The following is a 26,994-nucleotide window of genomic DNA, read 5'->3' as shown; positions in this document are numbered from 1 at the left end:
CTGGGAAGAAATATTTATTCCCCTCATTTGAGGCATAGAGACAGAAAAGGACAAATTTTCACGTTGCAAGCATGTACTGCACTATATGCCCCAATAGCTATATTTCAAAAATATTGTATTTGTTTCACATAGATACACGTTAACACCTAGGTGAAACTTATGCAACAACTACGAATAATTGTCCTTATTGTTCACCCTCTGGTTGGCCTAGCTTATTGACCCTTACACGGGTTACAACTGCAGTTTACATTCAGTAAAAAGTATTGAAGTATGCTGCTAAATACATTACATCCACAATCAAAATCCTCAGAAGGATCGGTTCTTAAATATACTGCATGGATAGGATTCCTGCTGTCCATATTTAAGATCACATGTCAAGTTCTGTACTTAATTTCTACACATCAGAAGGATAACACATAGGCTATGTTTGGAATGGTATACTAGCATACTCATCTTACTATTTCTGCTGTATGTTGTAGTATAGTGTGAACAGTATCCACATTTTCTGGAAAATACTATATCTCACAGTACACCGTTCGACTTAACCTTCTATTTCCAGTGTGATTGAATTTTTTTCCAGAAATTAATTACTGCAAACTAACCTTTTTTCCCCATTTAAACAACAAACTGTTTTGAAAACATTTGTTGTAAATATAATGTATCCTGTTTCACAATATATTTTTTAAAATAGTACACAGTATACAATGTGTATTTTGCAGGATGCAGTACGCTAGTATTCAATTCAGCCACTGTGTGTATGATTTCATCCCTGGTGCGTTTAAATAGATATCGATGGTAGATATTGATGGTGAAACTCATTGTATTTAGGTACATAGTACTGAGTATGCTACATAGTAAGGCGCACGTTTAATATATGATGTTGAAAGAATCTAGTATAGTGTTTTTTTTGTTTTTTTTTCTCGTTCTTCGCTTAAGATTTAATTACTTTGGAATGCACATCAGATAATCAGCTCTGATTACTGATACATTGTTATGGTCAGACTTACATAACATCTGATGTTGAACAATGACTTGGAATATCTGGACTGTGCTGTCATTGTATCTGATTGTTAGCTTTCCGGTTTACACTGTTTATAGATCGAAAAACTCTTATCAAAAAATAATTAAGGCCTATTCTGGCATCAAACTGATTGTTTCTCATCATATTTTGCTGTGTAAACCAACTGCAAACTAAATGTGGTCTTACATTTTACTCTCAAATCCAATGGTCTCAACATAACCATGTGGCCCAATCATGAGACGTTATCTACAAACCACTGACCAATCTCTCCTCACTCCTGTTAAACACATCTGAGAGACCAAACCATTTGGTTGTGGTTTTATAATAGCGCAGTGGTCATGACCTTGTCATTATAATAAGTTCTAAGTGGGTTTCCTGAGAGATAGAGAGAGGATGAGACGGCTAAAGGCAAAAGGTTGCCGTCTCCTCATTCCTCTCCTACATTCTGGCCCTGATCACACTTCCTGTTTTGTCAACAGGCCTTATCACGGGGCCTTTGTTCACACTAATATCCTGCAAAATAAAAGCAATGCAAACATACATTGTCTTTATGTTGGGAATTTTTGGTCCACAAATGTGTGATGTTTCGTCTCTGCGAGTTTCCAGTCCTTTCCCTCAAGCACATGGAGGTTCCTCGGCAGGGAGCAGGGGGCTGCAGGGTGGAGCGTTGCTCAGAGGGCGGAAAGCGAAGATGGATGGATCGTAGGAGTATCGGGGGGCGTGACGACCACCACTCAGGTTCTGTGAGGAAACCACAAGAAACAAAAAAAAGGGTATAATGGCAACTGCAATACATCAAAACTGGATTTGATTTATTAGTGAGTGGCCATGAAGTAATACAAAGACTTTAAGGGCTACTCTTTGTCTTTTTATGATTCAGAAGGGTGCGCTTGAGCACCACTTTGTGTTGGTCGGAGCTGAGGGTGGCGTTTGCAAGAATGCTTCCAGTCCAATGCAGTGTAATTTGTGAGAAAATTAACCACAAAATTAAATATTGAGGATATGTTACACTTCAATGAATGTGCATTCAGCATTATCCCACACCGAAAATCTGCAAATCCAGGTAAACTTGGATAGAATTGATCAAAATCATGGAGATCTGTTGATCAACTATACATAGATATCATAACTTTATCTTAAATAGATTTTGCAAATATGCATATATTACATATATACACACATATATATATACATATATATATACATATATATATATATATATATATATATATATATATATATATATACACACACACAATACATGTGCACACACACACACACACAGTGTAATTACTTTTAATTGATGCTTATTAGAAATATTACTACTACCTCATTTGCTATGGAAGAATGCTATACTAGCAATTTTTGCATAAGCAGTCCATTCCAATCAATTTGCCTAACTGTCAGCCCAACCATCATCACTTTGCTTGTATGCTAGATGTCTCTGGCATCTGTCTCTTTACTGTAATCATATCCACACCCATTTAACTGACCCTGTTCTTTTATCTGAGTTGTATATGTAGTTGTTCAATAGATCTGCATGATCTTGGATTTTCAATCCAAGTCTTACAGATGTTTGGTGGAATAATGTTGAATTCACTTGCAATACAACAAATATCATTGTTCCAGACTGCATTTCCAGTAGAACAGGAAACGCATTTTGCATTTTTATTCATTAATTTATGCATAATTCATTTATTATTATTATGTTATTAAAGATGTGACATTCTAGATATTCCATACTGATTTTGTTTCAGTATTACAATTCGAAATTTGGATGTAACCGATATAAAGTAAAAAGATTAAATTTGACTAATCATGCAAATACGTGAACAAATAATGCATTAATTTTAAGCCACTAACTAAAACTGTTTTCTGGCCATTTTTGTATGTTGAACTCCATCCAACTTTAACTTGCATGTACTACAGTTAACATGGTGAACTTTGTCTAAAATGTTCCTCTAGGGTATCATCACTGGCTTACATGACCAAAATGATCTTTAAAACAAAACCCGAGTAAAACCAAATGAGCAAAACCTGAAAAACCCAGAGAAAGGAGGAGTTCCTGTCTTGGGAATAAAAGAAGTAGTTAATACGTTTCACATATGGCCAGCTAAATCTAGCCTGGCTTAAAATTGCACAACTCACAAAGATATATAGGCATGTACCACAAAGTTAAGCTCTTTTCCTGTCAAATAGCCACTCTGTTTGAGGTTTTCAATCTATCAAGGGGCCAGATCAACACTTCATCAAAATAAAAAGGAGGCCTCAGGGTTTCATTGCAGTGCTACATAATTCCATTTACTTGCTGTATGCAGCTGTTTTCCATGAATCTCCCTTCAGGAAGCAATGTTCTATGTTTAATCATTTTAAACTGGTTTCATCAATGCATTCCTAACAGCAAATGACAAACTATCAAATACAGTTCTTTATTTTTAAGTTTAAATAGCTCTGCAGGCCTAGGCTGACAAATACATGAAATTGTAGGAAGACTAATTGTTATAAACTAATATAACAAGTACTTTCCAAGTACATTTCAAGACCACATAATGTTTTTAAAACATTATACGACACACTATACCCCTTATACATGGGAAAGAATTAACCCCTCAACCCCTGACATCTGTCTTGTCAACAAGTTTGGACCAAAACTCATCCAGGCGATGAGACGGTTTGTCTTCTCTGGCTTCATCCACCAATGACTTTTTTCTCTCTCCTTCTTTGGTTCATTGCTTTCATGTTTCTGAGCCCTCATGCTCTTTGGTCATGTCCCAGACCTCAAACCCCCATGATGATTTTCCCTCTTCCCAAACAGGCCCCCAGATAGCCGCTTCCCTCTCCATCTCTAGCGCTCACCTGGAGCATGGCCAGCAGAGAGACAGGGGCTCTGAGATAAAACGAGGGGCCCAACCACTACATGTGCAGTTGGGAATGGACAGAAAGTGGAGAGTGAGTGGAAGAGAATTATTATTATCAGCGTTGGGCAGTACTGTCGTTACAAGTAGTACATTACTAGTTTAACTACACTTCCCAATAGCGTGGTGGTAGCGACGCTATTTTCTGAATCAAACAGCTTTTCACTAACAAAGCTCTTTTGTTGATCAAGTAGTGCAGTAGCGTCCATTTTCCCAAACATTTCTGAAGCTCAAGCTCAAACTGGAAATACAACTGCTAAGGGTTACTGATACTGTAAGTGGTGCCACCATCATACACACACCTGTGTACCCAACAGTAGTACTTGGGTATGACGGTGACTTCCTCTTCTTTATGGTTTACAGCGGTTGGGCTAAATTGAGCATACCCATGCAAATACAGGTGCATACATACAGTGTAGTGAAGCTTCATTTAACGTAGAGTAACTGCTAGCTTAGCTGACTAGATTTTCCAAGTAGCTTGCCCAATACTGATTATTATAGGGTTACTTTTGTATATTAGAACTAAAAGACAAAAAAAACTATTGATTGAAATACATTTTCACAAACTGAAATGAATGAGATATTAAAATAAAATAAAACAAAAGTGTGACTTAGGGGTTTAGGTGTATAAATGACCATTAATAATCAATAATATTATTGATTTATTCTCAATCAGATGAGAATAGAGTTGGAAAATGTCACTAACTTTGCAATTCAATGACACTATCATCTTTTTCTGCTTGTACACTGAAAAAAAAATTGTGCTGAAACAATATTCACTCAGAAACCGCTAGTACATTTTCATAATTTAAACAAGTGGCAAGTAACACTGAATTAAATGTCAAATTCTGAAGTAGAAACATTGAAATAGTATTTTTTCCCCAATGTTTTATTTACAACTTCCCTTTGAGACATTGACACAGTTATCTAATTTTAAAAACTAATAAAAATAACCTAAATGGAGCTGAACAATGACACTTGCCTTTCGTAGAACTGTTTTACAGCTCAAATTGATCATATCCATCTATACTATCTTCACATGGAGAATTGTCAGGCCTAGTTTGGGAGAAGACATGAAAACCAAAGATTCAGACATACTACTCCTCAAGCATACTTTGTTCTGCCTTCTATATAGCATGTGTGGTTTTGGACACAGTTTTACCAATCTTGAAGCATCACTGCCACAATAAGGCTGCCCTGTAAGAATGTAACGTTGTTTAAAAGCTAAAATATAGTCTCAAATGGTTCCGTTTCTGTATCATCACAACCATCAGTGTGTGTCTTGTTTTCCACTGGCTGTGCTTGAGAATCAACAAGAAAAGATTAAATGGTGTGTAAATCACTATGTGACACTATCCAACACTGACATCCATGGCAGTGGTTTAATTTTCAAGCCGAAATACAGAACAGATGTTGTGTGAGAGGAATCCATGTCTACTTAGCACTATGTTTAGTTTGAGACCCTATGAAAGTGATAAGGTTATAATTTTCGCAAGTCTACAAATTGGCTTGAAAATATCAATGGATAGAGGATAAGCCTGTTTTTGTTTAGTTTTTTCAATAGCAATTTCTTAGGCACATAGGTGCACCGTTCATTTTAACTGAGCCGTGACCATCATTCCACGTTTTTCAAAGATTTACTGAATAATGATCAGTTATTGCGGTGCGGAAAATCACATTATTAGACTTTGATGTGACTAATAACTACGATGTTAATATTCATACATTTTTTTAAAACCTATAATCCTAGTAGGGTCACAGGGAGTGCTAGAGTCCATCCCAGCATATCTTGCAGCAAAAGTATGTTGATATAACCATACAAATGTATCATGGTGTTGATTGCTTGTTCCAAGCATAAGGTATGTCGTCCCATGCTTTCCCATGTGCCTTTAACATCAACATCAACACAAACACAAATGTATACTGGACTAAAAAAGGTAAAATGAGAAATGGGACTTTGCCTCCTCATTTTAGAAGTACACTGAACATCACTGGTGTAAAAGCATGTTTTTTTGTGGAATATTTGGCAGATTGCATTGTTGCATTCACATTAAAGACTTTAAATACAAAAGGTTATGCTTTTTTTTAAAGATGTGAATAACTGACTCATGTTATGCTGAATTCTCAAATCATTCATCGACCGTTGCTAAAAGCTTCTAAAATTATATTGAAATTAAAATTTGAAAATAATATTAAAGTAATTTGAAAACACTAAACTATAATAAGCTTCGGGCGAAAGTGGTGGAGAAGGAAAAGAAATCGAGAGCCTGAATGGAACAGAAGATGTGGGCACCCAAGGAGGATTTTTTTTGAGCGTGTCTGATCAAATAGATATCCATAATAATATGACAATATAGAGTCAACAATCAAGGACAAAAGGCAAAGGAAAAGAGAGTGGGAAGAGCGAAAGAAAGTTGAAAACAACAACAAAGCGGAGGAGTGAAGCGATGAACATCTTTCTCTCTATGACTGTAGATCCTGCAACAGCCGGCACTCTATAAATGGAAAATGACTTCATCCTAACACACACACTTCCTTCTCCCTCTCTCTTTTCATCCCTAGCTCCTCTCCTCACCTCTTTCCATTAATCTAATAAAAACGGTCATCCAATCTCCTACAGATGAAATGGAGGTTTCTGGATGTTCAGTAGAGAGAAAGACAATTACGCAGCAATTATTTTGAAAATAGAACATTCAAGTAAATCTGCATTTCAGGAAGCGACAATAATTTATTATTATTATTTACAAATTTTATTATAACATTTTAGCGCGGTAACATTCTGTGAATATGAGAATGCTGTGGTATTTAAACGTTACAGAAAGGTATCTCGAAGAATACAAAAGGTATTACCACTTTTTTTTCTTCTTCTGAAAGGGGCCCCTAAGAGGTGACACAGATTGTGTTTCTAATTCATTTCTCTGACTCCAGCAGCCTGGTCTGCAGCCAGGGTTGCCCAAGAGTGTTCCAGTTCCTGTGCCATGCATGGCAGGAGGAGGCAAGCAGGAGTCACTGTTCTGCAGTCCAAAAGGTGCCGAGCTCATAATGACGTCACACACTGGCATCATTGAGCTCGGGCCTTCTGGACCAGTGTGACGAGTGCCAAAGAAACACCCGGGGTCCACGGCCATGGCTATGAGGGTCAGCGGGTGCACTTTGGCCATGCTCCAGTGCACCGCCGAAACAAGGCATGCTCACATGTCAGCGTTTTATAAAGCAATCTAACCACTCTCATTCAAAGAAATCATACTACTACAGTTTATCTAGACCTATCTATCTGTCTGTATTTTTTTACTTTTTATCCATATTTAATTATGAACAAGGTTTGAGAACCAGATAATTGTCAAATATATATATTTTTTTAAATTGCACACATATTCTTTGTCAGCTTTTTGAAAAGTGTGCTTATGCAATCATTCTTTATAACAGATGACACTTCGGTTTAACTGAATACTTTTTTGAGGGGCTACTTTTTTTTCTTTTTGACGCACTCACCCTAATCTTGATAGTCCTCGTTTTCCCTCCACAGTTCTTTTTTAGAAGCATTTTCTGAAACAAAAAGCAGAAAGGAGAAATGGTGGTTAGATGACAAACATTCCGTAAGTCTATACAAAGCCAAACTCCACACAACAGCACAAGGAGGAACAGGTTTTCATATTTTAAGTATAAACATTTACTGCTTTTTTGCCCTTGAGCTGTTCTGGAAGAGCCCTGGAAGCTCTGGGCCACTGTGGCTACCAAAACTAATGACGCTTTTATGTAACAAAGCAAAACATCCTGTGAGCCGCCCCCTCAGGACAACCATGGAAATCTGTTTGCTTTCCTTACCCAGAACTCTACTGTCAGTGCTAAATTGAAGCCTGGTGACTCAAGATCAGAGGTTAACTCTGTTTCTTTACAGTTCATTTTAAAAACAGTGTACTTAGGACTCAGGAGTCTAAGCTGTTCATTACACTGAAAACAATGAGTGATCCTCATACAAGACTTTTATGATTAAAAAACCCCTGCAATGAATGAAAATTTCTACATTATTATTTACCCTCATTTCAAACTGTGTGACAATCTTTCTCTTGTAGAACAAAAAAGGGGATGTTTAGAAGAATGTTCAGGCTACACTAAGGACCAGGACTATTAATGGTCTAAAGGCAGTTTAAAAGTAGATTTAAATTACTGCTTGTCTTGAACTTCAAATCTCATTCACTCTGAATGGTTTTGTTGTATGGGGGAAAAAAAAATCAGCATGAACATACTGCAAAAAAAAAGGGAAAATCCCAGGAAAAAAAAACAACAACCCAGGAATTGTCAAATTTGTCCAGATCTGCGTGACTGGAAGGCAGCCATGGTTAAAGCCCAAGTGGAGTTTGAAACGAGCTCGGCCTCATTTCAAAGTTCCCAAATAAGGAGATAATGTTTGTCAAGCTCACTCAACCATGGAGGGCAGCATTTAGACATCTGTCAGACAAACCATTCATTTCACTCAAACAATAGCTGGACCCCTACATTTGAGATATAAGTAACTGCATATGTGCAGGAAAGGATTAGCTAGTAAGGATTAATAATGAAAAACTAACACGAATCTTGGCCAAATGTAGCACAACATATTAACATAACAGCTGTCGTATATCATTAAATGTGCGATACGTAGAAGAGTGAGGATGGACGTGGATTATTTCACGTTTACAACTTCAGGCAATGATGCTGATAAGGCTTAGTAAGACTTGCTATTCTGTGGTTAAAAACAGATCTGATTTTAAAAATTAAAGCAAAATGGTCTTTTAGCAGCTAACTTGAATAGTCTCCCATATTGTTTTTCCATCAACACCTCCCATTCCACTTGACCAAACACACACACAGTGCTCTCCAAGAGTCATATGGTCCTCCCAGCCATCTTCATTCGGCTCCTCTCTCTCTGTTCTCGCCTTTTTGCTCTTTCTGTCTCCAAGTATCTTTTTTTCCACTCTACACAATCTGGCCTGTATATTTGAACACCTGAAGACAAAACTACTAGGTTTACTTGTCCTACTTTGCTCTTTCATTCACTCGGAGATTCACTCTATTGGGCCTTTGTTTAAATTAAGGGAGGGGGGCTGACATCTGTCATCCTCTCTTTCTCTCTGGAGGTGGCGGGCACAAAGCCCTGGAGCACATGGAGTTGTCTGAGTAAGTATAGTTGTGTGCATTTGTCCTGCATTGTTTTCAAACTCAGCCATTGAGTCAACAAGAACTGTTTTCTGAAACAGTATTCTGAAGAGATTTTACATCAGAAGATGGTCTTTGGAATTAAAGTATTTAAGAAGAACTAACTTTAACAGTGACTGGTCCTAAGGTCTTTTTGATGGTTATATGTAGTCAATTCCCCTCAAAATCATAAGGGTTTCCTAGCAGAGTAACCAGAGTTTCCCATACTTTTGGAGAAACAAAAAGAGTTCACATAGTTTCACCTTAATAGAAAAGTAACTATTGTTTTATCATTTAAAATCTAAACTTCTGCAAAATGCAGTCTGATCAGATTCAATGATCTATGCTAAGCTAAGCTAAAAGTGCTACCGCCAGACACAGAGATCGGCTGAATGGATACAAAAATGGTAAAACTCAACTGTTTAACTCTTGGGGAGTTGTACAATGAGCCTATTTCCAAAAAAAAAGTGGAGTGTTCCTTCAAGGGAAGGTTGAGCATATAGGGTTAAAACTACTACTGTTTATAGAATATGATGCTCAAGGACCAACAAAAGATGGTGATGTCATCTCTTGCAAAATCACAAAGTTTCTTGTTGGCCAAGTAAGAACTTCAGGGAAAATGAGTGTCTCTTACCTGCTGCATTTTCTCCAGGTCCAAGCTGGGGCGACCTGGTTCCCCTGTGTAAGTGGGCCGGTGCCGCCAGTAAGGCATGGAAGGTGGTTCAAAGTGGCTGAGAATGATGGGCCGGACAGGAAGGCGGGCAGGGGTGTGGGAAGGCTTGAGAGCTCGAGGAGGAGAGGAGCTGAAGAGAACAGGGCTGGGAGATGTGGCGCTCAAACGAGGTCCAGCCGACGATTCATTTGGCCCACACAGGTCCTTCACCTCCTCGTCACTAGAGGCACTGCTCATGTCTCCATGTCTGTGCCACTTTCGCCCCCCCTCAGCCCCAGTGGCTCCTGCGATGCGCTCCAGCTCCTCTTCAGAACTGTGATGGTCCAAGATTGGGTCCAGGAGTAAACGGAGACGGCGTAAGTGGGCGGGAGAAAGAATGCCCTGATTGTGCTGCTGGTTAGTAGCTAGAGGAGTCAAGGCGCAGTTTCGTCGACGCTCTGCAAGGGGTGTAATATAGCAGAAGGATGTCATTTAGCACTTAAAATAAACTTAATATAGGGATAATCCTATGAAGCATCTTGGTTTTGCGTGTCTTGCTCAAGAGCACAATGTCTTGTTCCTTAAGGAGTTGTTCACACTGATAAACATGAAATTGCTAGAGGATAGTTGCTAGTCTGCATTAATACTGAACTGCAGTATCAAACTGCATCACAAGGTGGATCACCTAAGCTCCACTGTCTTCGCTTCTTTGGTAGATGCCATACAGTTGTGGTCAGAATTATTGAAACCCTTGGTAAATATGATCAAAGAAGACTGTGAAAATTAACCTGCTTTGTTAATCCTTTTGATCTTTTATTTAAAAAATTCACAAAAAGCTAACCTTTCATTGGATAATAAGAATTTAAAATGGGGGGAAATATCATTATGAAATAAATGTTTTTCTCAAACACACGTTGGACACAATTATTGCACCCCTAGAAATTCTTAAGAGTAAAATATCTCTGAAGTATACTCCCATTCATATTCACAATTTTGAGCACTCTAGGGTGATTATGAACATGAAATTATCCAGCCATGGCTTCCTGTTTCACAGAAATATAAATAGGAGGGAAAACAAAGCCCAAATTCCCTTAATCATCCATCACAATGAGAAAAAACAAAGAATATATTTCTGATGTGCAGCAAAAGATAATTGAGCTTCACAAATTAGTGAAGTGGCTTTAAGAAAAGAGCTAGAGCAGTGAAAATCCCCATTTCCACCATCAGGGCAATAATTAAGAATTTCCAATCAACAGAAAATGTAATGAAACTGCATGGAAGAGGACGTGTGTCTATATCGTCCTAATGCACGGTGAGAAGGAGCGTTTGAGTGGCTAAAGACTCTTCAAGGATCACAGCTGGAGAATTGCAGAAAATAGTTGAGTCTCGGGGTCAGAAAACCTTTAAAAAAAATTGTCAAACAGCCCCTACATCACCACATGTTGTTTGGGAGGATTTCAAGAAAAATTCTCCTAGCTCATCCAAAAACAATCTCCAGCATATTCAGTTATCAGACAGGACTGGAACTTCAAATGGGACTGGCTTCTATGGTCAGATGAAACTAAAAAATGAGCTTTTTAGCAGCAAACACTCAAGATGGGTTTGGTGAACACAGGGATAAAAAGTACCCCATGTGTACAATGAAATATACTGCTGTATTTGTGATGTTGTGGGCCTATATTTCTGCTGGAGGTCCTGGACATCTTGTTCAGACACATGGCATCATGGATTCTATCAAATACCAACAGATAAAAAATCAATAAGTGACTGATTCTATTAGAAATCTTATAATGGGCCATGTTTGGATCTTCCAACCGTACAATAATCCAAACACAAACCTCAAAAACAACACAAAAATGGGTCACTGAGCACACAACCAAGCTTCTGCTGGCCATTCCAGTCCTCTGACCTGAACTCTGTAGAAAATGAGTGAGGTGAACTGAAGAGAAGAAGCACCAACATGGAGCTGTGAATCTAAAGGATCTGGAGTGATTCTGGATGAAGGAATGGTCTCTGATCTCTTGTCAGGTGTTCTCTAACCTCATCAGGCATTATAGGAGAACATTTAGAGCTGTTAAACTGGCAAATGGAGGTTTCAAAAAGTATTGAATAAAAAGGTGTCGTTAATTGTGACCAATGTGTATCAGAGAAAAACATTTATTTCATAATGATATTTCCCCCCATTTTAAATTCTTATTATCCAATGAAAGGTTAGCTTTTTGTGAATTTTTTAAATAAAAGATCAAAAGGATTAACAAAGCAGGTTAATTTTCACAGTCTTCTTTGATCATATTTACCAAGGGTTCCAATAATTCTGACCACAACTGTATTGAGTCACTGCTCAGTTGAATTAAATTCAAACTACGATACACCAAACCATACTAGATTAGACCAAACCAATTTTCATTGTTCTTTGCTGGCAGAGAGTACAGCAGGTACAAGCAGAGTATGATTAAAATGCACGTGGTCTTTCTATAGACTCCAAATAAAGTTTATGCCTTGGGGTTTTTAACCTACAAGTTCAAAGTTTATGTATGTGACAGACTATCGGGTTGAACTAATAACTATTTTGATACTCATTTAATCTGTTGATTATTCGACATAATAAGGCTCTACTCTAACCATTACTTCTCTTCTAATGCTGATCCCATGCATGTACACATTTTTTAGTTATTCCACTACTATAGACGTAAAATTAGCACTGGTTGAACTGCATTAAGGGTTTTAATTTTGTTTCATTTAGAAAAGGCTTGATGCTAATGATTGATGCTCACCTTCTGTTGCAGTCAGTTTGACTGATATGCATATTGACATGATAGTCCACCCCAAAATGAAAATTCTCTCATTATTTACTCTTAAAACATTAGTATTTTTCTTACACATACCAACACCTATCTTTTCACTTCAGATCAACTGTAAAGTGATCTTATGGATAATTGTCATGCTCATTTTGCATGGATTTGAAGCGTCAACTTTGAGGGACCCCTCCACTTGCATTTTATGGACTTGCAGAGGTGAATTATTTTTCTAAAAATCTAATTTTGTGATCCACTTAAGAAAGAAAGTCATATATATCTGAGACAGGATGAGGGTGAGTAAATGATGAGAGAAATTTCATATTTGGGTGGAGTATCCTTTTAATGTAGGACACTTTAGTAACTTACTTTCAGGTTTCAAAACCTTGCTTTTAGAAACATAACAGTAACTTATGTAAATGTGTTATTCTATGTATTATCTATGTACAATTAGTTGTTGAAGCATATGCATATTGCATAAGCATAAGCATATTGATATGCATGTGGCAAAAAGCACATACCTCTGTCAATCTGTGCCAGCTCTTGGTTTTCGCCTTCTGAGTCTTCACTCTCCCCCCCTTCCTCACTGCCATGGTAGGAAATCTGTTTCAAAAGCAAAGCAAAGGTCAGACAATCCTGAATCACCATGATACAAACAAGAATACTCATACTGTCATGTCCTATGGCTCACACAGGCAAATGGAAGCAGTTTTTCAAGCGTCTGCATTCTAGTTTAATAACATAAAAGCATTGCTTATCATTTGCTATCATGACAAGACCAGTGACTAACACTTAGGCAACTTCTTAGGAAACCGTTTAATATTACAAAGGGTGAAGCAAGCATATGGAGAAAGTGCTGAATGTTTCTTGCAAACAATCCAACCTAAAAAAGGGATTGTCAATTTACCAAAGAAACTTCTTGCAATTTCTAAAGAAATTGAGTGTGATGATTACCCATGCCTTCAATAATGCAAGAGCGATATGGATGTTTGCCAGAGCAATGCAATGTGGTTGCTAAGGTATTGAGTGTTTTTAGCATGTTATGCTTCGGTTGCTAGCATGTTCCCAAGTCTGCTCCCTTGATATGCAAGTCTATGGGATTTTTTTTTTTGTCCCGTTTTGTCATTTGCCTGCTGAAAACCTGAAGACTGATTGTTTAAAACTATAATAGAACACCTTTATAATCTACATGAATCATGCCACACATAGCACAAATAATGTGATATATCAAAGTTTAATACCCAGTATGAGCAATATTTTCAGTAATGCTTGCCTTAGAAATCAGCACTAACCATTCACTAATCTACACCTCAACTGAGATGAGAGGTGTGATTAGATTAGAATGTGTGATAAAATGGAAAAATACATTCTCAGTAAAGTTGGAATAAAGATCCGAAAGTGTAAAAAGAAGAAACAGCGCATGAGGTTAAGAGAAGTAAAAACAAGAGGCACACCCAAAACCACAACACCAATTGCTATGACAGCTTAGCTGTGTCCCATTGTAAATTCATTTCGACAAGATTATTTTAAGAGCAAAACTGATTAAAAGTCTATCAGCAAATGAGAGAATGGAACAGAGAGAAAACCCAACAGACTGCAGCAGTAAAGAGTTAAGTAACACAGTGCACGGTAATTACCTTGTCCAAGCCCAGCTAACCAGCTGCCATCTGTTCTCAAGTACACACACACACACACACACACACACCCCACTTCTCTTCTCATCTCTTTCGCCTTTCACTAAGCAAACAGTGAGAGAAACTGAATGACTCAAATGTGTCACTCTTTCTCACATGCACTAGGATCTCATGGCAGCTCAGGGCCCCCAGAAGAGCCATTTCCACTCAGTGAAATCCAGTCTGTCTCAAATCTCAAATTCACCATAAATTACCATTCCTCACCACCAAAACCCCTGCCAGACACCATCCTCGGTTGTAAGAAGCAGTACTCTAGGTTTTCATTTAGTATTACGTATTACTTAATATTACGTAACTACTGCCCATTAGTAGTTTTAGGGGTGATAACCATACAAATAAATACAGAGTGAATGCCCTTATTGTTCCATGTATGTACAGAATACACAAATCAATCCCACTAGGAGAAAAAAATAGCTGTTTAGTTTGGTTTTGTTGCAACCAGAACTTTCCTGGAATGAGTTTGGTTGTATAAATATCATGCCTGAAAATTCTGTTTGTACAGAATCGAATTACGAGTATTGCACACTGAGAGGAGAGAATCTGCAGTAGAAAATGTATTTTCCAAATTGATTAGTTAGTGGGTTAGTTCAGGAAACCCATACATAACTAGGCTGGTTTACTGTAATAACTGCTCAGACATGTTTCTTTGCGATATATGGTTACTAAAGCGCAGTCTTTCAATAACATAACCGGACATATATTCAACAAATAAAAAGGCTAAATAATGTACTGTATTTTCAAATCTATTATTGAAGTTGTTGGATTTGTTATTTTTTTTGTTAGTGGACGCCAAACAAGATATCCTCCTATCCTTTCAAGTGAAATCCCAGCTATTTTTCTTTGGAAAAGTGTAACTGACCACTATGTGAAAAGGCAACACAATCTATTCTAAAAAAAAAAAAAAAAAAAATGGTTACGACACATTGTGAGTGTACAACTTGCGTTACCTATACAGTTCACGACACCATCCAGCACAATAGACTGCTGTTTTCATGCTATGATAAAAGAGCTAAACCAAGGTATGCTATTCCCTACAGTAATTTATACCGAGGTGCCTATTGTCAAAACTAAAACTATTTATCTGGCTCGATCTACAAAGAAGGCAGAGGCCTCCTTGAGAAATGAGAATGAGAAACAATTGTGTAAAGATTGCAAAATATCAAAGTTTTGAATGATAATACATCTCAAGAGTAATAATACTGTATTGTGAGATAGCTATTAATATAATATCTCCATGACCATGTCTTTGCAGATTCTTCTTCCTACTGCAAGGTTGCATTCCCCAAAAAAAGAGCAATCACGGGAACAAAAAAAAAAAAATGAAATGCACGTAAACAACACCAGAAAACCTGTTTCTGAATGTAATTATATACAAGACTTCTTTTATATACAGACTTCAATTACACTGAACAAAATTATAAACGCAACACTTTTGTTTTTACCCCCATTTTTCATGAGCTGAACTCAAAGATCTAAGACTTTTTCTATGTACACAAAAGGCCTATTTCTCTCAAATATTGTTCACAAATTTGTCTAAATCTGTGTTAGTGAGCACTTCTCCTTTGCCGAGATAACCCATCCACCTCACAGGTGTGGCATATCAAGATGCTGATTAGACAGCATGATTATTGCACCCGTGTGCCTTAGGCTGACCACAATAAAAGGCCACTCTAAAATGTGCAGTTTTACTGTATTTGTGGGGTCCGGGCAGGTCCGAAAACCAGTCAGTATCTGGTGTGACCACCATTTTCCTCTCGCAGTGCAACACATCTCCTTTGCATAGAGTTAATCAGGTTGTCAATTCCTCTTCAATGGCTGTGCGAAGTTGCTGGATATTTGCAGGAACTGGAACACGATGTCGTATACGCCGATCCAGAGCATCCCAAACATGCTCAATGGGTGACATGTCCAGTGAGTATGCTGGCCATGCAAGAACTGGAATGTTTTCAGCTTCCAGGAATTGTTTACAGATCCTTGCAACATGGGGCTGTGCATTATCATGCTGCAACATGAGGTGATGGTCGTGGATGAATGGCACAACAATGGGCCTCAGGATCTCGTCACAGTATCTCTGTGCATTCAAAACGCCATCAATAAAATGCACCTGTGTTCGTTGTCCATAACGTATGCCTGCCCATACCATAACCCCACCGCCACCATGGGCCACTCGATCCACAACGATGACATCAGCAAACCCATCTGCCATCTGCCCTGTACAGTGAAAACCGGGATTCATTCGTGAAGAGAACACCTCTCCAAAGTGCCAGACACCATCGAATGTGAGCATTTGCCCACTAAAGTCGGTTACGACGACGAACTGCAGTCAGGTCGAGACCCCGATGAGCATGACAAGCATGCAGATGAGCTTCCCTGAGACGGTTTCTGACAGTTTGTGCAGAAATTCTTTGGTTATGCAAACCGATTGTTGCAGCAGCTGTCTGGGTGGCTGGTCTCAGACGATCTTGGAAGTGAAGATGCTGGATGTGGAGGTCCTGGGCTAGTGTGGTTACACGTGGTCTGCGGTTGTGAGGCCGGTTGGATGTACTGCCAAATTCTCTGAAACGCCTTTGGAGACGGCTTATGGTAGAGAAATGAACATTCAATTCACGGGCAACAGCTCTGGCGGACATTCCAGCAGTCAGCATGCCAATTGCACGCTCCCTCAAAACTTGTGACATCTGTGGCATTGTGCTGTGTGATAAAACTGCACATTTTAGAGTGGCCTTTTATTGTGGTCAGCCTAAGGCACACCTGTGCAATAATAATGCTGTCTAATCAGCATCTTGATATGCCACACCTGTGAGGTGGATGGATTATCTCGGCAAAGGATAAGTGCCCACTAAGACAGATTTCGATAGATTTGTGAACAATATTTGAGAGAAATAAGCCTTTTGTGTACATAGAAAAAGTCTTAGATCTTTGAGCTCAGCTCATGAACAATGGGGGCAAAAACAAAAGTGTTGCGTTTATAATTTTGTTCAGTGTATATACAGACTTCTTTTGTGTATAAATGCAGTCAGCCTGTCAATATTGAGAAATCAACCTTGACACTGTGATCTTGCATCACTCTGGAGGAGTTTACTTTGTGATAATGACCAAATGTTTATTAATGGTTTGGTTATGTAAGCCGTTTTACCATTCCAATAAAGCAAATATGACTATGAACTGAAAAAGCATAGCCTCAACCGTACACACTGGCCTCCTTGTGTCGAAGCTCTCTCAAATAGGCAGAGGGTGACACAATACCAGCGCTACAAGAAGCTGGCAAGTGACCTTGGCTTAATGGTGGCAGCAAATCAATAGATCCTGGGAGCGTTCTTATACATCCAGCCTCGTTTCAACTCGCTTCAGTGTCAAGAGGGAAAACACTACTGATACTAAGTCGACTTCTGGTTCTTTGCCTGCACTGAATAGCTGTGATAGGATCTCATGGGTGTAGACACAAAAAGCTGCTCAAAAAGGAAAAAGCAGTTCCAGTAGTGTTTTCAACAGAAAAAAACAGGCTCTATGTATACTGAGTCTAAGGCAGAAGGTAATGTCTTTTAAGGTAGCCTAAATGGTGATCTGACATATTATTTTGGCTAGTAATGGAACCCTACATACAAACAAACATGCATACACACAGCGGAGTGACTGAACTAAATACTGCAGCACTGCATGAGGCCTGTTTCCCAGGGAACTGCCCCCAGATGGGATGACAACATATTCACAGGGGATTATGGTACGCATGTGTTTAAGTAAAGATATGTTAACAGAGCTATTGTCAAAATCATCAGCATCAGGGTAAAATTACCCATTTAAGCTATTCACTATGGTTTTGGACCGAAATGAAAGTACAGCCTGTTTTTTCTCAAATAATTGTTTAGGCAGTATCAACATGTAGTTCAAAGGAGGCCAGTGCTCACATGCCACTGGCTTTGAAGATTGAAGATACATGAGATAGCATATTGCCTCACACTACGACAGTATGTTTTAAATACCTTTAAAAGCTATTCAAAATATGATTTTAAATTTAAAAAGAAGTAGGTTTGAATGAATGTCTCTCATCCATTACATTGCTTTCACCAAGTTCTAACCTTAAGGATTAGGATAAGAGCAGGATGTTTATGGAAGTCGTTAACTTTAAATGTTTCGATTTTAGAGCCGTAAATATCAATTAAGTAATATCGCTTAAGCACGCTGAAAATAAAGTTGAATAGAAAAGACTTCAGTTCTCCATCATGGTCACTATTTAACTTTGCCTCAATGGCATAAATTAAAACTTCAACAGGTAGCACATTCATCCAGTGACTGGTTATTTATCTGAACAACTGACATACAAATTTGGTAGGGCAGGTGAATAACACAGGAATGTTAATGTGCTTGAATGATTTTCTTTGTAACTTTATATGATATGAGCACCACAGTACAGGGCCACATTTTTGTTTGGGGTGACATGAGGTTGGTAAACACCCATTTGTAGCAGTTCTTTTCAATGTACATGTTGAAACATAAGTATGTTAAATCAAACCAACATTAACAAAAATGCATGCCTTTCTGCAGGGGAGCTGTACTCATGTAGGTGTGAATCACACGGGTGACGGTTCTCTCTGCATTTGCATGTCTTAAGCAGTGGACCTGAACTGATTTGCTTACACATGGATTATACCTTTCCTTCATCTGTGGGAATACATAACTTTTATCAATATGAAGTACAATTTGAAAAAAAAGATGAAAAGTTATACTTCATATCAATACTACAAAGTTTGACAGTGCCATGGTGATGGTACTTAACTCATGGTGCTGAATGTTTACCATATTCATGGAATTGACATAACACTGAAATATACTTTAAAGAATAGAATGGTACCATGTCCCAAAAAAAACCCATATGTTTAGTAATGTTGTTGTCAGGGATAACAGACTGTAGTCTAATATTAAACATATAAAAAATGACAAAAAAGCTAAAAACATTCCAAGAAACATTAACTCCATTCGTTGTAATGAATTTAGCATGGAAATTTCCCTTAAAGGGATAGTTCACCCAAAAATGAAAATTTGATGTTTTGCTTACCCCAAGGACATCCAAGATGTAGGTGACTTTGTTTCTTCAGTAGAATACAAACAAAGTTTTTTATCTCATAAGTGCATTACCGTGAACCAATCTTTCAAATGGACCAGTGACACTCTATCTACAATCTCAATTAGGAGTGTCAATGATCCATTTGAGAGATAGGTGGCGGTAATAAGTCTGCGATCCGCCATAAAGCAAGAAGATAAAGACGGGTCACGCACCGGCTGTTGTGAACGCGCTCAGGACAGTTGGACAGTGTGGTGGATCAGAGGTAAAACACCATATTGTTCAGTTTCTTGCACAGACAGATCGTTTCATGTCTTTAGACCTCAATATATCGTCACGAGCCGCTGGGTTTAATTTGGTTTTGTCTGTGTATGTTTTTTTTCTCAAACCGGAGAGGCCCATTGACTGCCATTATAGGGCTGACAGACTGCAACAGTTTGTTAAAAATCTTTGTTTGTGTTCTACTGTGTGTTCACCTACATCTTGGATGCCTTTGGGGGTAAGCATATAAACATCAAATTTTCATTTTTGGGTGAACTATCCCTTTAAGGCATGCTTTCCTTGGCTTTGAATTCAATAATCCCTCATTATAGAGAAGTATATGATTTAAAACTGTATGATTTAATACATAAAGTGTTTTTGGAATCCCTGACAGGCGGGTTATCTGGTTTAAAATTGATCCCATACATTTCCTGCAGCATAAACCAGCACAATCCTTTTGCATTAACATATGCAACAAAACCGCATTTGCATGAGGGTTTGATGCTGACCACAATGCACTGCTCTTGCAGGCAGAGCTGTTTGCATAGTTTATGGTTTACTCTCTGTATCCTCCGGCCCTGTTTGAGCTCATAAATTGTAGGGTTGTCAATGTGTTTGTATATGTAACATAATCAGCTGCCCTGTAGCCTCAGGGTCTACAGTACCATCCTGCAAAACAGTCTGGGAATGAGAGAGGCAGGGAGGTGCCACCGCTGTCATGGCCTTCTGGATTAGCATTGGCTATTCGCATTTGAATGTGTGGGGTAGATTAGGGTCAGTGACGACGGTCATGGATTACAAGCTTTGCAGAGGGTGTGTATGAATATGATATCACCTCAGAAAGCTGTTGGCGCACAAATGAGCTGTTAGTGTGATAATGCTCAAAGGTCAATGACATGACAGTCTTAACGTCATTATGAGGGCACCTAGGCATGTCCTAAAACAGAAAAAAACAATGCACATACCAGCGCAATAAAGTAACAATGCTGTAAATTCCATTCATTGTGTGTCCTGGAACACGTCAATAGGTCCTGATTTTGCCGTGGCCCGTAATGAGAGGTGCTCTGATTGGTTACCGTTGACCTTTATTTCAGCTGCTAAAGGTGAAATGTGTAATTTTAATAAAATACTTTCACCATCACAGCTTAAAATGCAGATAAAACTACAAGTAAACCATTTGTAGACCAAAAACTCTATCAAAACAAACCAGATGGCAAAATCATCTAATGGCAGTTTGTAACTATTTTAAGTTTTGGCGAATTGGTGGCAAAACCCTACGAATTCTAACAATGTCATTTGTACATTTTCATATGATCTGCATATGCCCCAGTCACAGTTATGTTTAGGTTTGAGGTTAGGGTTGGCTCAGCCCAACACAGCAATATTGGCTCAAGCAATGAAATGAATTTGGGGTGGGACTATATTTGTATCAGGAAAAGAGAGTGTTAACCGTTCATTGATATCCTGACAAGGTCATCTGGAATTGATAAAGCTATTAAGGCATAACCAGAAATTGCTCCAAGTCAACTAAATTAACTTTATAGCTCAATTGCCTTAACCAAAGTATTAATCGGTGTCAGCAAAAATATAAGGGTCACATTTGTGTTTATAAATCCCCCACGTATTTGCCTGCTAGGCTTCCACTGATTCTATTCCAAGTGCATTGCTGTAAACACATTTTTTATTTATCTTCATAAACAAGGCATTTCCTATGGTAATCAACAGCAGTCCAGAGATGTCTCAGATAGATATTAAAATATATTTCACCCAGAAAATATGCAAGTGTTACTTTGAATGACCTAATGAGTAGTATAGTAAGTACGTAGGGTCCACAACCCATGGAGACCACAACTTGCCCTAAATTGCCCTTGTGGACTACACTGTTGGGTGTAGTCCACCATGATGTCTGCAACTGTGCAGACATCAGAAAAGAATGCAGTGCAGCATAAAAGATGGTGCTTCTGATCACCCTTCTGAATAATCAAATGACAAATGGGACACCCTACAGCCTCTTGGACTTCACAAGGTTTGGAACAGGGCCCAATTCTCTCACTATGCACCTAAAATGTTTTAAACCATGAAAACCTTTTAATGTTGATAGCTAAATTAATGGTCCTGGCCCGTTTTCCTTCAGAGTTCTCAAAGAGAGAGTCCCTCTGAGGGTTTTAATGATGTCTGTGATGTCAAAGCAGTATGCTGTGTAGTGGGCGGTAGGTGAGAGTTGCATACTGGGCGTCAGCATGTGTGTCACAGCCATGAGTTCTAACTAAGCCATCTGCTAAACACTTTAGGATGGTGATTGGTCCTGTAATCATGGCCATTCTGTGTGTTTGTGTGCACATCTATGGGTGTAGATCGTACGTGTTCCACAGACAGCAAATGACTAAGTGTAACCATTGTAACGCACCACCCCGCTCCTTCCGTACTGTACTTAACACTCATATGCATGCAGACATACCGGAGTCTCATAAAGCAACACAAAATCAGATTCCATTTCAGTACATTAAAATAATAATAATGTCTGCTTGCCCTCAGTTGACTGACATTTTCATTACATCAGCCAAACTTAAACGAGATAGTTGAAAAATTTGCATTACCTACCTTCATGTCAATCCAAAGCTACAGAACTTTCTTTCTTATGCAGAAATATTTTGAAGAATGCTGGGAACCAAACAATATTGGAGCCCACTGATTTTCAATGTATGGACAAATAGATATTTCTCAATATATCTTATATATGACCCTGGACCCTGGTCTTAAGTAGCACATGTATGTTTGTCGCAATAGCAAAAAAAATACATTGTATGGGTCAAAATTATCAATTTTTCTTTTATGCCAAAAATCATTAGGATATTAAGTAAAGGTCTTGTTCCTTGAAGGTATTTTGCTATTTTCATTTTTGGGTGACCACTTTAACAAATCTTTTCACAATGTTTAATTTTCAACTTCAACTATAAAAACATGTAACAAACAGCTTTTTATGCATGTTTCATGTGCTTTCTACTATAACACTGAGGGTTTCACAAGTCTCAGCATTCCCTGATAATATTTATAACCAAGCACAGCTGAATTCTGACCAACTTGCTAACAATGTCCAGCAGAAAGTGCCTAATCACTACCAGCCACAACCGTGCATGTTTCACATTTGCACCCAGTGCAATAGCAGAACTATCAATGTTGAAATAAGCTTTGCTGCAATTAAAAAACAAAACTAACAGCAGGAATCAATGAGGCAATAATACAACTGCTTGGTGAAAATATCTGATAATGTTTTTTTAATTACAATGACATGCATGCTTTGCAGACATAAGCTACCAATTATGTTAAAGGACTATAAAATTTACTGCAGCCCAAGAAGCCAAAGTGCATTTGCATTTCTGCCTTTGGCTAACCATACTACATACTGAGTAAGTGGAAATTCCTCGAGCAGGAAGCTAAAAATGCTATTACAGCATAAATGTGGTACAAATTCATAACGTCACATTTACTTAGTGTTGCCAAATACTTTTTTTTTCTCTAAAACCATGCCAAGTATACAACTTTCTTTAGCCTGGCTGCTAGAATAAGTGTTTGGCCAACATGTAAATGGCATTGAGCTAGCATTTCCAGTCTTTCCCCTCCTGGCTTATAGAAACGCAAACATTTGACAAACTCTTCATGGTTTGGCAGTAAGATTTAGGTGAACGTGTGAATCCAGCCAATTGTCCTTACATTTCATGACAATTTACATTAAGCCTGCACAACTGACATAAAGTCAATGACCTTTTTGGCTTGTGTGCAAACACAACAAATTTATGTAGGTCGGAAATCTAATGTTTTGTAGATGCAAATGAATGAATAAACGAATCTGATAAAGTGCTGATAAAGTTCCAACAGAGTCTTGCAAGACTTGCAAAGGCACTTTTGTAACATAAAGCAGTCTGCTAACCATGGGAGTGTTTAGGCCAAGTCCTCTGTGGTCAATTTAAAATCACACAAGGAAAAAAAATAAAATAGCCACACTCACAGCTGCGTTTTTAAATTTTTACACAAGCGGACAAGAACAAGCCAATCAAAAGGGGATCAAGTGAAAGGCTATGACACAGGACACACTCAAACACAGGAAGACACACAATAAACAGTGTTTCAAGACTCAAACAAACACACCAGCCCTCGGGGGCCATGACTGCAGCTCTGTGTGTGTGTCTGTTCATGCATGAAGGAGATTTCTGGGCAACTCTAGCTTCTGGGTTAGTATAGATCTGTTTATGTCCTTCTTGTACAGTGTTGTTTCATTTAACTAACATTTGAATTCTACTTCTGTATTTTTAATTTAATAAAGCCTCTCCATATCATGGAGTATCATGCTAAAGTGTTACAGTGGACAGCGAGTTGTGTGCAGGTCAAAAGTTGCAACACAGTGCTCAAAATTTAAATACTGAAATCATAACGGTCATTCTTGTGAAAAGGTCATTCTTCCTCTGGCTTGTATCTGGGGAACACTGCCATGAAGATCCTCAAATTTCTTCCAAAGCTTCTCAGTGGTCTACTAGATCTACTCAAACATGACAAATACAGACAATTATACACACACGGCTTCCTTCAGCAACCCAGCAATGCCAAAAATGTTTCTAGCAGAAGGCCACACTCCAACCACCGTAATTGTATTTATTAGTGTAAGCCAAAGGGTCAAGCTGAGATCAGGACATGTGTCCATTGATACAGGAATAACAGTCTTTGGCACAGAGTAGTCAAAACGACTTCCCATCTTCCTTTATGTGAGAGTTTCATGTCTGGTCTCTACTACTTCTATTATTAGTAGACTAAAACTACACCTAAACAGCCATTTCTCAATAACAAGCCCATGTGGCCTATATAGGGGCTTTCACACCACGTAGTTCCAGAACTTAGTTCCTGATTTAGAACTTTAGTCAGCAGCGTAGTTCCTAGAGAACCAGTTTCTCCCTCGGGCTGTTTTCCTGGTTGCGTTGGCGGTAGCAGAAGCGGCCGACAGCGATGTCTTTTTGTACCATGTCGTGGCATTAACAAATGTCAATAACCGGTGAATGGAGGACGTGGTGATCAGAGCTGTTTTAGTGGTGTGTCGTGGGCTTCGTGATAAGATGGAATGTAAACACAATTTACGCAATTGCAAGAGGAAAAAGTTGGGCTAAGAGTTCAAATTTCGATGACAACTTGCAGTGTTAAATATCATCGAAGCTGAGAAAAGAACACAACACTGCAGACAAATGCTGTTATCGTTGTTTTCCATGTTCGTGGAGTAAATATGTTTACATGGCTTTTTAAACCTGACGGGTATCCGGTGTTTCGCGTGCGTTTGGGAAATCAGCGTACACTTACGTCACTGTTAGCGACCCTTCCTAGAACTAAAACCGTTCCTAGTTCCTGTGGTGCGAACACGCCAAAAAGTGGGTAGTTCCACAATTAGTTCGGGTACTATGAAAAGGTTCCCACGGTGCGAAAAATCATTTCAAAGGCAGAACTAATTATTTTTTTGTGTCTGGAATAACCGGGACTAATGAATCTTGCACAATAACACCAGGAGCTTAAGTTAAAGGTATAGCTTACACAACAATATGGCCTCAGAAAGTAAATCATACAGATTTGTAACAACATGTCTACAACATTAAATGTATATTCCCACTTTTTCAATTGTCCTAAATGGTCACACCTTTGTAGTGGCCTCTCCAATTTCATTCATCATCAGTGTTAAAGTAAATTTCCATCTTGCTCCTGCCACATTACCTCCCTTTGAAGAGATAACAACTCATCTGCCAGCAAAGAGCTCAAACAATGTCTGTAGGGTACACCTCTCATGACAAATAATGAAACTGGAACAAGCAGTCGTACACATCAATCAACTGAAAGTGTAATAGGGAAAATGTGGAAACTACCATGTGGTGATCCATGGAGTGGACTCTTTCTTGAAATAAACTCATACAAGCTTTAGGCTACATCTTTGTGGAACATCACACCATGTGCTCAAACAAGGAGCATACGGACAAATGCTTCTACAAAAGGCTTACGTGATGCATTTATGACTTTGTAACAATGTGGCATTAACAGAGAACCAGCATTAGGTCCAGTATGTGAAGTAATTATGGATTCCAGAAAGGTGTTGTATTACTTTAAGACGGTTCTTCAAGATGGCGTAAGCCAGATGCCATCATGCTTTCTCCTGCTAAAACTTTTAACTCACGAGGTCATCTGGCTCTTTAGTTTATTCCTTCAAATAAAGGTTTTTCATTCACATATAGTTTTTGAATAGTCTCTGAGGATATTTTTCATCCAGTTTCAAGTGTATGTGTGTGTGATCACTTGAATAAATATGCACAGGAGTCTGAAAGAGTGGGAAGGTTTGAAACCTATTCCATGCAACAAATCCAGCTTGAGCTTAAACAAATATATAGTAGTACACTGAGACATGTGCATGCTAAATACCGTCTGCAATCCAATGTAGGACAATACGGCAGTCATAAGACAAAGTGCTTTATGGTAACACTTTCACATTACAATAAAGATATTGTTACATACTGTAATATACTGTATGTTACTGTAAATTATGACAAAGGTAAGAATAATGTGTGATTTCATTCAGTACTTCTTTGTGTAACATTAACACTGTATCAAAGTATGACCAGTTTTTGTTTCTTTTTTTATAAATCTACTTTTATTTGAACGTGATATAGTTATATTGTATAAATATGCATATTTAATGGCCTACAAATATTTAGCATTACTGTTCATCCAGTCAAGTCTTTTTTTAACACATGCATGTTTTATGTGATATAGTTATATACTGACTTACCTTTAGTTGAAAAGGATGAATCTCATTTAGAGAGTGTCTTCTTAGTTTTTTAGTAAGGGTCTTAAGCATTCTGTCTTTCCTTGGTTGTTCTCAGCTTTGTTTAAGATCACTTCTTCAGATTACAGATTCATATCTGATACACAAACTCTGGATTGATCAAGTCTTTCTAAGAACAGTCAAGGAGTCTATTCTGAGATGTTCAGCTCCATGCAAACAAACTCATGCTAAAACACAAATAAACAACGATCATGAGTTCCCAGTGCCTAAACAACAGCAGATCTCCGTGCAGAAGGAACAAGTTCATATAAGAAAAGTCTCATAACTTGCTCTATTACTCTGATGAAGGTAATTTAATTAAATAGAACTATTTAATTCCTGCATTGTGTTGAATTGATCAGCGACAGTGACATTCTTCCTCAAAAAACGTTTTTAAAATCCAGATGGGTAAAATCAATGTTAACCTTACTCCAAACGACAGATGGACGATGAAGCTGAAGTGTATATAATAATAAAAAAAAGTCTATAGAATCTCAATCGCACTCATACACGCACACACTCACGGATACACACATACGTTTGCGCATTACACATACTACTCGCTCTAGCTCATGCTC

General features: G+C 38.3%; 1 protein-coding gene across 1 annotated transcript; it reads right to left on the bottom strand.

Moving 5' to 3' along the window:
- LOC306850307 (uncharacterized protein) lies at positions 1-26,994 on the bottom strand. Its single transcript, XM_079385873.1, has 5 exons — positions 26,381-26,994; positions 13,080-13,161; positions 9,746-10,221; positions 7,429-7,482; positions 1-1,762 (listed from the first exon to the last, which is right to left on the bottom strand). The coding sequence occupies exons 1-5, from the start codon at positions 26,447-26,449 to the stop codon at positions 1,637-1,639; spliced, it is 807 nt and encodes a 268-aa protein (XP_079241999.1). The 5' UTR covers positions 26,450-26,994; the 3' UTR covers positions 1-1,636.

The sequence above is a fragment of the Barbus barbus genome (assembly GCF_936440315.1).
Source record: "Barbus barbus genome assembly, chromosome: 30".
NCBI lineage: Eukaryota > Metazoa > Chordata > Actinopteri > Cypriniformes > Cyprinidae > Barbus > Barbus barbus.
The sequence above is the reverse complement of the archived record's forward strand: the minus strand, read 5'-3'. Positions and strand labels throughout refer to the sequence as shown.

What these genes read in the sequence shown, in the direction of transcription:
- LOC306850307 (XM_079385873.1), bottom strand. Translation starts at nt 26,449, where the DNA reads ATGCTTAAGACCCTTACTAAAAAACTAAGAAGACACTCTCTAAATGAG. An exon ending in TTCATCCTTTTCAACTAAAG is followed by an intron (nt 13,162 to 26,380) that starts GTAAGTCAGTAT and finishes CTTTTGAAACAG; the next exon opens with ATTTCCTACCATGGCAGTGA. An exon ending in ACCTGGAGAAAATGCAGCAG is followed by an intron (nt 7,483 to 9,745) that starts GTAAGAGACACT and finishes TTTTTGTTTCAG; the next exon opens with AAAATGCTTCTAAAAAAGAA.